The sequence below is a fragment of the Aedes albopictus genome, chromosome 2 (genome assembly GCF_035046485.1).
Source record: "Aedes albopictus strain Foshan chromosome 2, AalbF5, whole genome shotgun sequence".
In the NCBI taxonomy this organism is placed as follows: Eukaryota; Metazoa; Arthropoda; class Insecta; order Diptera; family Culicidae; genus Aedes; species Aedes albopictus.
In genome coordinates, this window is record NC_085137.1 from 321,189,474 (window position 1) to 321,205,781 (window position 16,308).

A 16,308-nucleotide genomic window follows, 5' to 3' on the forward strand; every position below is an offset into this window, starting at 1 on the left:
GCTCCAGATGCTGAAATGCACTGGGGCAAGTGAGAGCAGTTAACTAAAGGTAATAAATGAAAATAAATTACAGCTTTTTCGCTTAAAATAATTTGCAAGCACTCCAAATGTTATCCTAAAACCGAAAAAGTTTTACTTTATTTGTTATTCTATTTTAAAACGACGAATGTAGTGGGGTACGTTAATCTCACTTAGTGAATTGAAAATGACATATGAACAACAATAACATATATGGTCTCTTTATGGTGAGAACAATATTTTTTGAATTTTTTTGAAAATTTTTGAATTCAAAGTATCCGCCTATGTGATACCTATGTTTTCCATGAAGAATGTTTGCCTTGAAAATGAAAAATAAAAAAAAAATATAGCTGTAGGTCTCACTTGCCCCGGGGTACCTTATTAGCTTAGTTTGTTGTTTTACCAATTTGTACGGGAACCACGCTGAAAACATAGACAGGGTGCCAATGAAAATTTTCTTTTCGAATTTCAGAAACAGGTAGTGCTCAAAAGTATCTCCTCAAAACAAGTCCCCATGCAAAATTTCAGCTCAATCTGACTTCGCTAAGTGTTTGGTCAAAATTTGGCTGTTTTGAAAAACGAAAAATATCCCAAGGTAGAGATGCATGAAAATTTCGAAATCGATTTTTTATGCCAAATGCCTTAAAAGTGCATGCAACGTCAAGATGTGGTGTTATGACAATTTTTTTTGATTTTTTTTTATTTAGAAAATTTTTGAGTTGGATAAGTGAAATGAATTTGAAATGGAGGAATTAAATTTAATTGCTGAAATATTCATGGCATGTCTAAAAAGTAATTTTTTCCATACATTCCATTGGCACCATAACAGACATACATAAAAGAAGTAAGTAAACAGCTACTTCGAGAAATACGCTGAAGTAATAAAAAAACAGTTTGCTCATTTTCAACACAACTCAATTTATTAGCAACACTTCTGAACAAACCACTGTTTCACTTCCGAGTTGCATACACAAATTAAAAATATCAGGATCGCCAACACGTAAACATAGACACTGGAAATCCAATATATCCAGGGTATTTCATACCATACCGATGAAGAGATATCTAGAACACAGGCTACGGTAACAACCAGGAACAATTGAAATGCAAATGAAAATCTCCTGTGGTCGCTACTTCGGTCGAATCGTACAACGTTCCTTGGAACCAGACGTAGGGTTCTGGCCCTCAATGCTCCCGCAATGAGAAACGACAGCCCAGAGATCATCAGTATCAGCAGTGGAAGGAAGTAGTACAGGAACTCGGCAGTTGAATTTCCTGATGGAATAAACATATTGTAAGAATAATATTTTTTTTAGGAGTGACGTGCAATTTAATATTCACATAAACGGTGATAGACATTCGTTTATCTTAAGCCGAAAATTTTTCAAGAAAGTATCCTACTCATAGGAGAACTTACGTATTTTCGGCAGTTGTGTTATCTTCGTCATGTTTTTTTTAACCTGTTGATCTCAGAGCCTTGGCCTCAAATCCTTCCCAACCAAGCTAAGTTATATGCACAACTTTGAGGCAATTTGACCCACAAAAACCGCCCATGACGAAGAAAACAAACCTGCCGATAATACCCTTAATCACCCTATATAGTTTTAGTAATAATGAGTATATTCAATATAGTTTAATAAGTTGGAATATGAGCATGAGCATGAGCATGAGCATAGATGACCGCACAATTCGTAGTTGCTACTCCGTGATTGACCAGAGCAATCGAAATTGCACAAGGAACCAATGAATAGGGCTTGGGACTAGCTTACTATTCTCAATGTACACAGATCGAGAGCTCTCAACTTTAATAAGGTCAATAACGGCGCCGGCCACGTCCTTACGGTCATCGAGGATGGAAGGGAATGTTAGTAAGACAAACGTTGTTATAAAGACCGCGACTCGCTGCATCTCCACGTTTGTCTCACGAAGGATTTTTTTGTTAGTAGGGTAAGGTACATTGTCAGTCCGGGAGTCACCTATGGTTGGTGATATGATTTGACAATGGATCAATATACACAAACCGCCGTTAACAACCGACCACTTTTCGAGCCAGAACTAGCCAAAAAAAATTCTATCGCGCGTCTCCACTCCACTAGGGAGCAGAAACCTTTAGTCTATTCCACACAGAAATACACTGAACGCGACTCACTTGTCGGCGCCCGGATTTTTTCTCGACCGGCGAACCCGAACTAACATTTTTCACTCTTTTGTGTAAATGCAAAAAATGAAAGAAAATATTTATTATCAACTAAAAGTGTATTGCAAACAAGCGCCGATGGGAAGCGAAAAATTCGGAACCGACTCGAACCACGGCGCGCCCACCGCACACTCGTCCCGTCGTCGGAGCCCCGCAGAGAGAAGAGAAAAAAAAACTCGCAAAAATCTAGCAAAGCCAGCGCGCGAAGCTTTGCTGCTGCCGAACTACCGCACACTACTCAATATAGTTTAATAAGTTGGAATAAGTAAAAAATCACATTTGTACAACCATTAAAACAAAACCGGGGTATTTTATTATTTTTTTTTTCCTAGACATTCGTTTAGGTGTGGTGAATGAAAATTTGGGTTTCTAAATAGTTCTTACTATTTTAAGAGAACTATATATCCTCTAGCTTATAGTTCATAAGATGTTAGCAATGTCATGTGAATTATGAAATGATTCTGTATTAAGGTTGAAGCAGTCGTAATTTATATCACCGTCATCATTGAACTTTCAAAACAAGTTATTATTATTATTATTATTATCTTTATTATCGAGACTTTCAGCCGATGGCTGGTTCATCTCCGAACAAGTTAATATAGTTAAGTTGAATACGGAGATGAATTCAGAGAATTCTTAAGGAATTCCATGAAAAATTCCTGGTGCTGGAAGAAAACATATAGAAATCCCAAGAATGATTTTTTAAAGAAATTACCAAAAGGAAACCTTGAAAAAATCCTGGTAAGAATCCCATAGAAACATTTTTGAAAAAAAAAAACCGGAAAGAATCCTGGAAAAATAATGATAATCTCAACACTCTGTGGGAGTCTATCCACGGAGCGATGAGTATACTCTACTCATCGTATACGGTAGCACGGGAGGTGTTAGGCACTGCCCGTTAGGCCTGTCCACATTTTCAAAAATGTTTTCTGATTCTTAAGTCCACCCCTAAATTTTGATTGGCATCCTAAAAGAAGTACCTGGTCAAAATTTCAGCAAAATCCATTGAAATTAAGAGTTGCATCAAATCAATTTCGTGTTTTTCGACTATTTTTGAACTTCAAAAAATCATAACTAACCTAAAACTTGTCAAAACTTAAAATGAGTAATTATCACATTTGTAATCAGAAAAAACCTTTAAAAGCTGATTTTTTGATAGATTTTGTTCTGGAACACCCTAATATACGTAATAAGTTGGATTTTAATCATTTTTGATGAATTCCTATAGCACTGATATCAAAGAAGCAAATAACCACAAAACATTAGAGAATATGATGCCGTTTTAAAAAAATCCAACTTATTACGTATATTATGGTGTTCCAGAGCAAAATCTATCAAAAAATCAACTTTTTAAGGTTTTTCTGATTACAAATATGATAATTGTACATATTTTCTTTAATTTTATTGGCACACGTTGTTCAGAGAGCATGTAGCAAACAAGTAAATCTTTCAATTTTTGCCTAAAGAATTAAGTTTTGACAAGTTTTAGGGTAGTTGAGATTTTTTTAAGTTCAAAAATAGTCGAAAAACACAAAATTGATTTGATGCACCTCTTAATTTCAATGGATTTGGCTGAAATTTTGACAAGGTACTTCTTTTAGGATGCCAATCAAAATATGGGGGTGGACTTAAGAATCAGAGAATATTTTTGAAAAAGTGGACAGGCCTACTGTCCATAGACGATCTAGGAACGGGTGGATTGACGAGGAGTGCCAGAGGGTAACGGATAAGAAGAATGTTGCCAGAAGCCGGATGCTGGTTTCGGGGACCCGGTAGAGCAAGTAGCGATATAGGGAAGCAAGAATAACCGAAAAAAAAACAGCATGAGGAAAATGTGATTGCTCAGGCGCAAGAGAGTATGGAACAAATGATATGCGGAAATTTTACAAAACTGCCAATGGTGGGCGGAGAAAAACAGCGCCTTTTCCTGTAATGTGCAACGACTGTAATGGAAACTTGCTGACAGACAAAACAATGATGGTGGCTCCCAGGTGGAGAGAGCACTTCGAGGAATTGTTGAACGGTGGGTATTGAGAAGCAGTAGACAGAATTCGAATCGATGACGACGAACAAGCTGTGGAACTTCCAACGCTAGACGAGGTCCAGGCAAAGACAAAGGGCTGAAGAACAACAAGGTTGCTGGAAAGGACGAACTCCCGGCAGAGCTTCTCAAACACGGCAGTGAGCAGCTGTATTATATTGAATATATGGGAAGAGCAAGAAATGCCCTGCCCATATTCGCATAGTTGACGTAAGCGCCACAGTTGTTTCAACACACTTTTGAAGTTTAAACAATATATAATGCAAATTTTAAGTTTTTTTTCCACGTTTACATCTAGCTAGTGATTAGATCTTGTGCTGTATTGAATAAAACTGGGCACAATAATGCACATGCGATAGATATTATCTTATGAATGCTGACATTGTTAATGGTGGTTACATCGACTATGCGATCATGGCCAGTGCCTGTTAGTTGGTTTGATGGTCTCATTTGCCCTGTATACAAGAAAGGGCATCGACTGGAGTGCCCGAATTCTTCATTACACCAACGAACCTAACCTCAAAATCACTGACAATTCTCAGGTCATTTTGACAGTTGTAACATGAGCATGAAAAGGACGGCAACAAGATCGATAAAGTAGAATATGTTATCCGTCTTTTTCGTGCATGTGTGTGGTCTGTCAAAATGACCTGTGAATTGTCAAACATTTTCATGGCTAGCTTTGTTGGTGTAATGAAGAATTACAGAGGAAGAATAACACTTTTCAATTCAGCGTGCAACATTTAATCAGAAATTCTATTTCACAGAATCATGCCGTTTGAGGAGTCCTTCGTCGGCGAATCCTAGGCGGGTTTTTGTGAGGGCCGATCAACGACGGATCGGAAGTTCACCCTGCGGCAGATTCTCGATAAATTTCGGGAGTACAACTTGCAGACCCATCATTTGTTTATTGATTTCAAGGCGGCGTACGAGTCAATGAAGAGAATCGAGTTGCGGCAGATTATGATCGAACATGGTTTTCCGGCGATGTTGATTAGACTGATTCTTGCGACGCTGGACGGATCGAGTGCACGGGTTGCAGTTTCGTCATCATTCGTAATCTTAGATGGACTGAAGCAGGGCGATGCTGTTCCAAACTTACTGTTCAATAGAGCACTAGCAGGAGCGATAAGAAGAGCTGGCGTGCAAAGGAGTGGAATTATTGTCACACAGTCGCATATGCTACTGGGCTTCGCGAACGATATCGACATTATCGGGATCGACCGCGAGGAATGGATCAATGATTTTCTGCACGAGTGGAGCGGACCTGGTGTGATGGTTATAGCACGTGACTATCACGCCTAGGAATCCCGCAAACTCGCACAAAATGTAAATTCTTCCTTCGGACGGGCAGTATAGTGTAGGTCCTGAGATAAACCAGTCTTGTGACTGTGGCTAAAAATCTTGTTCATACAGATAAAAAGAAAACTGCATAAAGACCAAGTAGGGTCTTGTACCATTTGGGCAGGTGTACCCATTTTGGGCACTTGCCGCTATAACTAAGTCAATTTGAAACGTATTGATTTGAATTTTTTTATACGTACAGTATCTAACTCTATACAAAAACTCAAATCAATCGGTTCAAAATGGACTTAGTTATAGCGGCAAGTGCCCAAAATAGGCACACCTGCCCAAATGGAACAAGACCCTACATGATTACTGGTGGTCAACGTCGGTCCGCCTGTGGTAGTGGTGGCGAATTGCGACAAGATGGTGAGAAGTTTGATGTTGGTGACGAATTTGTTCATCTTGGTACTCTAGGGACGTTCGATAACGATGTTACCCGCGAGGTGAGAAGATGGATTGCGGCTGCTAATCGGGCCTTTTTCGGTCTGCCAAACCAGCTGAAGTCCTGTAGGTTGCCAACGAAGACAAAACTTGCGCTGTACAAAACTCTGATTCTTCCGGTTGATTTATATATACGGTCATAAAACGTGGACGTTGAAAGAAGCCTCCGGAGTCTTCAAACATAAAGTGCTGTGAACAATACTCGGCGGTAAACTCAAAGATGGTATCTGGGGGCGTCGAATGAACTACGAATTGTACCAAGTATATAAAGAGATGGATATAGTGAAACGAATACTTAAAACACGGCAGGGCGGTGGGCTGGGCACGTAGGAAGGAGTTGTCGACTTCAGGGAAGGCCGCGCACACGTTGCATTTTTGCAGTTGAGGAGGACCTAAGGACTGTAAACGTTAAGGGCTACTGGAAGCGATTGGAGCAGCACCAAGACCAGTAGTGGCGGCAGATACTTCATTTGGCGTAAACTCACCACTACGAGTTGTAGCTCATCAAGTATCAAGTAAGTAATTAGTTAAAAGCCGTGGGAGTTGTTCTACAACATAAAGCCAGAGAGAAGTAGGGATATTACACCAAGAATAAAACGCAGAACAACATCTGAAAGAATTTCAGAAGGAATTCGTGAGGAGTTCTTAGAGGAATCTATGCTAAACAATTAATTGCCCCCGGGATACTTTGTCTTGCCTACTGTTTTTTTTTATGTTAAAAATCCAGGTCCCCGTCCACAAAAGCATGAAAAACCGGTTTTCAGAAAATTCCAAATTCTGCTAAAAACTGCATTGAATTAATGATGAAGTTCTGCTTTGAAAAATCAAATTTGCTCCCAAATTTGTCACTGTCCCTATTTTATCAAGCCTAAAATTTACTAGGGGGATGATAAAATCGGGACTTTACTGCATATCTAATAAAAATTGCTGATGCGAAAAAAATAGAAATAAGGCTCGCCATACGAATGTCTACCTTTGAATGTATATATAGACTGTTCCAGAAATTATAAGCATACCTACACTGAACCAAAGCATCCACCTGTTTCCGACTGAAAACCAATTCGCTTGCGCCCCTTTACGAAAGTTAGTCGAGTTCCGGATGATTGTCAGATGGTTGGGCTTGATGTTGGATGATGGGCAACCGAATACAAATCATCCAGAAATTAAAATGTTGTCAGACGAGTTTCTAATGAACGCTAACCCTACTTTTGAGTGATGATTATTCAGTTACAATATGAAATCGATACATTTCTCGTATGAAGTAAGATCGCATACCATATTTTCAGGAATTTGCTTCCCCACATTTTTAAATGGAATTCGATTTTGTTTCATATTAAAACACTTTCTTGTTTTGTAATAAAACTTATATAATTTTATGATCGATAAAGTATACGTGTTCTTTATAACATGAATATGAATGAATGGTCTTCATTCGGATTCGCCCATGTCGTCGCTTACTGCCGAGTCTTCAGCCTTTTTCGTCGTTTGTTTGCCCCCTTTTGACAGACTTCTCCTGCTCCTGCATCGTTTGGGAATGTTTGCCGGTGTTGCCGCTTTCGCGATCGGGATCTGTTGGATGATCAAGTTGGGCACATGCTTTTATCACTAGAGAAAATGATGCTGAAAAACAATATAAAACTTACCTTAGAACGTATAGTTTGCTTTTGTTTTTGAATGGTATACTAAAATTACACGAATATCGCAGTTTTAGCCGAGCAGCAAACCGATTCAATCGAAACCAAAACTTAACCAATAGGGTAAGGGAGGTATTTTGGACCCCTTTAGAAAGTGGATGAACAATTCAGCGAAAAAAGAAGGTTCCCACTTCAAAATATGGATAATTTCAGTAGGCATTACGTAAAGCTACATGTTTTATATCGAAAAAGGCCAAACAGAACTCACAATTGTTGTAGTAAATACAAGAAATATCAAAACTCCTAAAGGATCTCGGGCTTCTATTTTGGACCACCTGACTTTATCTTGAACCACCAAGTGCACATTTTTTGGCCCACCAAATTAAACTTCAATTGATTGATAAAATTAAAGCCACCTCAGCAAAAATTCAAACATAGTTAAAACTGCATGAAGTTTACATCTTTTCATTTTTTGAGACAGAGAACGTTTAAAAATTACGTAACGGTAAAAAAGATGAAATTTTGTTGCAATTGCCAGTTTTTACGCATTGTAGTATGATGTTTCATAAAAAAATGTTACGCAAAACGTGTATTTATTAACTATTGTATGACGTCAGTCACCATGCATCAATTACGTAACGCTTCATAGGAAGTGTGAAAGTCTAGTGATTTAGCTAAATATAAGAGCGTTCCACGCATATTGTAATAAGTGGAAAGACCATCAAAAATAAAGTAATTTGAATGATACGTAATTTGTCAGACATGCATTAGATAACAAATTAGGTATCTCAGTCATCAACTAATTGCCGAGAAGGAGAAATTTTCTATACTGGATGACTAAACACCTAAAAATTTCAACTTGTCGAAAAGTTGTTAAGACACAAATCGAATCGAAATTTTTAACTTGGCGAAAAGTTGTTAGAACAAATCGAACCCACAACAATCTCATTGCAAAATAAACGTATAACAACCCAGATCACGGGAGGTCTCAACTTATTCTATTTATCTGTTTTCAGAGTAGGTACATTACACTGGCATGAATGTTTTCTCCCTTTAGAACTGGAACTGGAACTGGAGAGATGGATCTGACAGGTGGTCCAAAATATGTCCACATCTGATTATGTTGAACATATTTTCGCCATACCTCAAACCACCATTTTAGTAAATATTATCGCTCCACCGAGGTTAAGAACAGTTTATTTTGAGTTCTTACAAGGCCCTAACTACATTCACATGAAATAAATATTTATTTGTAAAATTTAATACGCTCTCGAAGCCGACTACAAATTTGTCACCTTCTTTGTTTTTGGTGCTTTTCCGTGCGTTTCATTGGAAGTGAAAACATTTTCTCTATTTTTGATACCGAACAGCATATTTAACTGACATCCAAAATAAAGGTCATCACATAGTTGAATACTTTTCATGTTCCAATAAAAATGCACCAAGATTTAGTGAAGATTATGTGATAAATATCATAAAACTCCCTAGGTGGGCCAAAATACCTGCTCGGTCCAAAATACCTCCATTACCCTATGGCAGGATGTTTCATGGTCTGCCAGCAGCAGCGAACTTGGCTGAAAAAAAGAAAGTCAGTGCGAAAGCGGATGATGATCGCTCTGGGGCAGGACCGTTGTACTTTTCAATCGCTTCGGTGATGATTCTAAGTTGCCAGCACACTATTCGAAATCTAAACGACTATGTGCCCAGCAACCGAGCAAGAATCATCCACTAATGAGATGATTGCTGATTGAATTTTCGAGGGTTCGTCATGCGACTGTATTTGTCATACGGAAATAAACGTATGCGATTTCACAGTTAATATGGGTATGCTGAATCATACGTTACGAGGAGGATGTTTTGGTTCAGTGTACTCAGAGCGAGAAAATAATGATTTTCTCAACAAACATTCAACCTTTCCCGTTTCCCAAACATGCTTCATACTCACTGTGGTAAACACACGACCAAGTGCTGAAGTTGGGTTTAAACTTCGGGTCGATCGTCGTAGCTCGTTCCATGTACACACTGAACAGGGCAAGTGCCACGGGTCCTCCCCAGCCGTACAGGCAAGTGTATGCGAAACGATTTTTCTCGGCACTGTTTCCCCCACCGCTTCGGAACAATGCAAAGCAGTCGAAGCACAACACGTTTAGCCAAAACACGCTGAACATCACGGAATAGGCGTAGAAGTATCCCAGGGCTTGACACGCAATCAACGTCGTTCGAATATTCATCACCAAATGGGCGACATAAATCGAGATCATCCCGAACAGTAGGAAACATATCTTGTAGCCACGGACATTCCGGAGACTCGGTATGATTAAGTGTAAAGCCAACGCGGTCGACATTAGAACGATTCCGAGCAAACAACCTGTTGAGTAACACCACTTGTGAACAGAAATTTGAAAATTTTCACAATCAATCACTTACCCAGAATAAACCATAAATTATCGCCGTAGACATCGAGATCAACGTTTTGCAGCTCGGTCGTGGTGAAATTCCAATCATCTTCGATTATCGTAACTGGAGCCATAACTCTGCATTCAAATTAATCACAAACCACAATTCAAATAAACTAACAATTCACTTCTCACCAACCAATTCGATCGACTATTCGATATGGCCGGCAACTTGCAGTGGCTTAGACTGCATGCTGCCTCAGTAGGTACTGTGACTTGACCACTTGCCTGAGCGCGACGCCGCCGCACCGATCGGAGATGTTTTAGTAACGGATGACGATTATATATTTCTGCGCCAGCCAAAAATAGAGAATGGGATTTTTCCTTTTTGTTTTCCTACGAGCGAACACAATTTGCCCAATATTATGAATTCATTCTTGGTGTTGAGAGTGCTGCTGATGGATGGGAAGCAAAATGGTATATTGATCGCGCTGGTTTGGCTTATCGATGATTCTGGTGGTGGTGTAACAGACTGAATGAGTTGTCATTCTAGTCCCATGTTCATAGGGATTACCATACAACATGGGACAATTATGTATATAATGGTAAAGTACAGGGGGTGATCAAAATGTTTGGGATAGGCAACTTTTTTATCTCCCTCAAAAAAGTTCAGCATGCTGTAACTTTTCATAGAGTGCATAAAAAAATTCTAAAATTATGACTGTTTGTCAACCTGTTATATCCCTTTTGTGACGAATCAGCGCAATTTGGTTATTGAGCAATCAAAGTATTGCGTATTTTTTCAACTGTTTAGTCTTTGGTCTAACTGATGTACAGTGTATCAAACAATTGTCCGTACAGCAATTTTTTGGTCAAAATAATTTTTCATTCAAATGGTTATAACTTTTTTACACGTCAAGCAAAAACGCTGAAACTCTGACAAATCATAAACCATATATTGCAGCTCCATTGGTAAAATTTTGAGCGAGATCGAATAAGTTTTCTGAAAGTTATAGAACTTTTAGTAAAACTTTTAGGATTTTTGAACACGTTTTTAAAACATTATAACTCAATATGTAGTCGATGAAACTTTTTCAATTTTTTTGTGTTACAGCTTATACCTAAGGCTTTCATATGCAGCTTCGTTTGAGGTTTTATATTCACTACAAAAAATATGAAAAGTCTGTATATATTCAGAGTATTATTTGGAAATTTATCATATTTTGATCAATAAAAGTGCCAAGTGTTTTCAACTTTTTGAAACTCTCCTAATGTAATATTTTTATACAGGACCTACTAAAAACATATGAAGAGTAGGTCCTATTCATTTTTCGTTCAGCTAATGCACTTTTATTGGTAGAAAACGTTTGGCAGATTATATGTTCAAAATATGGTGATTTTTTAAATACCGTCCACGGTGTGTCTGGTAGAAGAAATTTATTACAAAAAAAATAAGCATCGCTAATTTTTACGCTACGTGAAAGTTGACGCTACCAGCTTTCATTCAAGCCCAACATCGAAATATTTCATCGGGGGAACTTTTTCATACAAAAATTGGGTATGTTTGTTAAGTAAAAATAGGGATTAATTTGGAACCGTTCATTTTGTATGGGGAAAAACAGTATTCTGAAAAAGTTGTTCGGGATCCCTCGGTGGATTTTTTTGAGGGACCCTGCAAATGAAAGCTGAAAGCCTCTATTTTTGAATAGCGAAAAATTTGACGATGCCTATTTTTTTGTTATAAACTTTTCCCATGCACACGCCGTGCCGTCAACTGCATAAGCAAATTTTTCATATTTTTTGTAGTGAATATAAAACCTCAAACGAAGCTGAATATGAAAGCCTTAGGTATAAGCTGTAACACAAAAAAGATTGAAAAAGTTTCATCGACTACATATTGAGATATAATGTTTTAAAAATATGTTCAAAAATCCTAAAAGTTTAATTAAAAGTTCTATAACTTTCAGAAAACTTATTCGATCTCGCTCAAAATTTTACCAATAGAGCAGTAATATATGGTTCATGATTGGTCAAAATTTCAGCAGTTTTGATTGACTTATAAAAAAGTTATAAACATTTGATTGAAAAATTATTTTGACTAAAAATTTGCTGTACGGACAATTGTTTGATACACTGTAAATTGTTTTATATCCCTTTCGTGACGGAGCGCAAAAAAATGAAACCTTCATATGGCACAACTTTGGCTCTCCAGAACTCTTAGATTTCCCCACAAAACAACAATAATTTTACCTCATTTGAAAGAACTACTCTTTAACTTTCGATTTCTAGCTTTGACTACCTAGACAAATCGGGAATCGGATTTACCTTGTTGTGGTAAATCTCAAATGCAACGTAAACAAAAGTTTGTTTACACACAAACAAGTATAAGTAATGGCTGTATTATTGAAACAGTTTACATCACATGAAACAAAGTCTGAACGGATGGAAAAAATATGCGAAACTGCTACCGCTCAACAGCACAATTGTGCTGGTTCGTCACGAAAGGGATATATTGAGCACTTGCATATACTTGCACGTGTGTTTATGTTGTGTGTGAGATTTTCCACAACAACTTAAACAAAAAGTGAGTAAAATTGTAAAACATCAAAATGTTTTATCAGTCGCAAATTTATAATTTTTGATTTATCCAGGCGCACAAAGCTAGGAATCGAAAGTTAAAGAGTAATTCTTGCAAATGCCAAAGAAAAGTGTTGATATATCAACAAAATATGAGAGTTCTGGAGGGCCAAATTTGGGCAATTGATACGGCAATTTCAGTTTTTTGCTCTCCGTCCTGAAAGGGATATGGTATGGTCATTGGTACAAATTTGGGCTCGATTGGTTAATTTTTCGCGAAGCTAGACCCGTTCTTGTAAAACCCTATTTTTTAGACAACACATTTTTGAACTGTAATATCTTCGAAACCAGTGAACCGAATTGAATGAAAATTTTAACGTTTATCAACTATATATACGACTTTATAAAATGTAAAATTTGCTCACACGGCTAATAAAGTTATACCGGTTTGACATTTTCACCCATATAGAGGGAAATAAGTCAAATTTACAATACCACACAAAAATCACTAAATGTGTTCTTTCTTCAGTCCGAATAGGCTCTAATATATCTAATTAGAAATATCTTAAGAACAGAAGAAGAAAATCTTTAGATATGAAAACTAAAATCTATGATGTAAATAAATTATATTTTTTCGAGCGAGATCCAAAAAGTGTCAATCCATGATTACTTTTTTAATGTTTAAAAAGAACCTATGTTTTAATAGCTTGTGAAGCACAATTATGGGTCACACACAATTATTAGACACTTTCCACTTTAATAGATAAATACTAATTATTTGCAAGCTTTTGTTAGCCATTATCATTTTTCATTGATGAGTTGATTTGTTTTGTGTCACTATACGTATCACGGGATTATACGTCAAAACATACATAGGGTAAAAAATATAATTTGGACATGTATATAATTTGGACATGCACTGCGATGTATGTCTTGTTCCGGAGAGCTAATCAAAGAAGAAACTTCTCAATATCGATTATTGGGTCAAACAGGCCCTTTTCTGATGACTTACGTTGAAAATACGCTTAACAATTAAGAATTTACTTCAAATTATCGAAAATGTAAAATATTTCACTAAAACCCCTCAAATGCGCAGGTATGCAGGACGACATACACTTCACAGTCACATACAATGTTCACCACAAAATCGTTGAATTGATAATTGTAAGAAATTTAAAAGCCTTATTGCAAAGAAAACTGTTCAATAAAGAAGCATTAGGCAGCCAATCTCTTAACATTCACCTAGAAAGTCAAAAATAGGTGGTGTCCAAAATACATTACAAGTTTTCTACTGCATATATATTTTGGTCATCTGGCGAACTACATGGGGAAGCTGTGCGATTGCATACTTGGAGGCGTATTATGTGGTTCTGGCGATATATCCTCGATTTTAACCAAAACTGTAATAGTTATCAAAATAGATGCCTGTTAAGCGAAGAAATTTGATTATTTGCAAGAAAATAATTGTTAATTTATGATAGTTCCATGATTTAGCAGTACACATGGATAAACATTGAGATAATTGCCCTGTCCAAATTATATATACCCGAGGGTGTCCAAAACATATATTCGGTGTCCAAAATGCAATTCTAACAAGCGATTGGAAATTATGATTTTCTTAACTTAAAATGCTCTTGTTAAGGTTTTTGTCACCAGGAACGCAAAATACAATCATGTTAGAAGCGTATTAGTAACTCTTCAAAATAATCAATGGCTTTCTAAGGAAACTAGGGGACGATTTTTCCAACGTTGTCCTCAGCCTGTCCAAAATACATGAATTACCCTATTTTCAGTAATTTTTTGTTCGGCGTAAAACCATCTGTCAAAGTAACGCTTCGATTGTGAACATCAGAAAGTACGTGTGCTGCTTTCGTAAGCTCGGTAAAGGCGAGCTTTTGTGATTTGCAAGTGTGAAATGGTATCGTCACCAGAACAAAGGTATTATGTACGTTCTAAATGTAGAAATTCATGTGACTGTACCTAATTAAAGCTTATTTCAGGCAAAAATTTAAATGACTCATTATTGTGACAAGGAACACCGAAAATCACACAATTATGGGTCACTTTTTGTGCAGCATAATATTGAGAGATCTGTGTACATGGACATTGCATACTTTTAGGCGTTTATCAGTGGTTGTATTAGAAATTTTGTCCCAATTTTGAAAAATTGATTCCAAATTGTGAACACACGCTTCGATAAGAGCTTTGAGACCAGTTTTTGATTCTACTATAGTTGATGTATCTAGAATAAGTGACCATTCATTGAAAAAATAGACAAAATTTTATTGTTCAGCCGATTCCTCTTGAGTGACCCATAATAGGCAACAAATTGACCCATAATTGTTACACAGTCAATTTTGACCCTTAATTGTGGTTTTCATTATTCATTATTTTATTTTCAGTAATTTTCACCGTCTAAAGTGAATTTTACAAGCAGATTTTTATATAAAACAATAAAAAGGAGTTTCAATGAAGAGAATATAAAATAAAAATAATGAAAGTGTTATTTTTGTACGAAAAACGATTCATAATATGAAATGATTGTTCCTTGAGTGACCTATAATTGTGCAATGAGTGTATATTATTTAAAAACGTTCAAAATTTCATTCAATTCGGTTCACTGGTTTCTGAGATATGACAGTTCAAAAATGAGTGGTCTTAAAAATAGTGTTTTACGGAAACGGTTCTAGCTTCGCAAAAGATTAACCAATCGAGCGCAAATTTGTACCATTGATGCACATATAAAAGGTTGACAAACAGTCACAATTTGAGAATTTTTGATGCACTCTATGAAAAGTTACAGCATGTTGAACTTTGTTGGGAGAGAAAAAAAAGTTGCCTATTCCAAACATTTTGGCCACCCCCTGTAGTTCTGTTCTATTATGAGATGAAATGTAAGAGTTTGCTTGTGAATGAAGGATGTCAGAGGATGTCAATTCTATAATAACAATAAAGTACATAGCTTGCAAAACCCCAAATTAAGTAAGTAAGAATGTTTTCAACACAAACAAAAATTGATTACTGATTTGATCAATTGCCCCAAATCAACAAAATCCAATATTTGATTAAAAAGTCAAATTAACATGTTCCAAAGTTTCAAAATACTTTTTTTCAAGCAACTGAATACATACTCGGACAGCACAATCTTGAGTCGGCAAGGAACATCCACAATAGCTCTGGCCCTCATAAGTCCCCACTCATGCTTCCACGGGTCCATCAATGACAAAGATCGCCAGCTAAGAGTTGTGTGATTAGCTGGTAGTGCAGCCTGGGCACTGTTGTTGACTTCAGCTAGATTGAGGAGGTACGTACCGAGTGTCTGTTTACCAAGAAGGTGCGGCTCAAACAGCGTCTGTTCTAACATCCAGCGTCTGAGTAAGAAATGCTCCTCAACCGGAAACTATCTCTAAGGTGGCAGTCTCATCACGGTGGATAGGGAACTTTAGGCCAACAACCTATACTTCTTGAAACCCAAAAACCGTTACAGAAACCGAAAATGAAAGATTACGAACTGATTCAACGGCAACGACTTTTAGCGTGAAACAACGGAGAAGAATTAGAAATTGGAATGTATTAACCCTAGCCCAGCAGGGTCAACTGGCACAACTGCTCGGCGTTAAGTCAGAGGGGACCAAGTATCAAAATTGATGAAAATGG

At 37.1% G+C, this 16,308-nt stretch overlaps 1 protein-coding gene across 1 annotated transcript; it reads right to left on the reverse strand.

Moving 5' to 3' along the window:
- Positions 1 to 922: 922 nt before the first annotated feature.
- LOC109622190 (probable G-protein coupled receptor Mth-like 1) lies at positions 923 to 10,614 on the reverse strand. The gene is made up of 3 exons (XM_029879986.2): positions 10,106 to 10,614; positions 9,624 to 10,046; positions 923 to 1,293 (listed from the first exon to the last, which is right to left on the reverse strand). Exons 1-3 carry the CDS (start codon positions 10,206 to 10,208, stop codon positions 941 to 943), a joined length of 879 nt encoding a protein of 292 aa, XP_029735846.2. The 5' UTR covers positions 10,209 to 10,614; the 3' UTR covers positions 923 to 940.
- Positions 10,615 to 16,308: the final 5,694 nt, after the last annotated feature.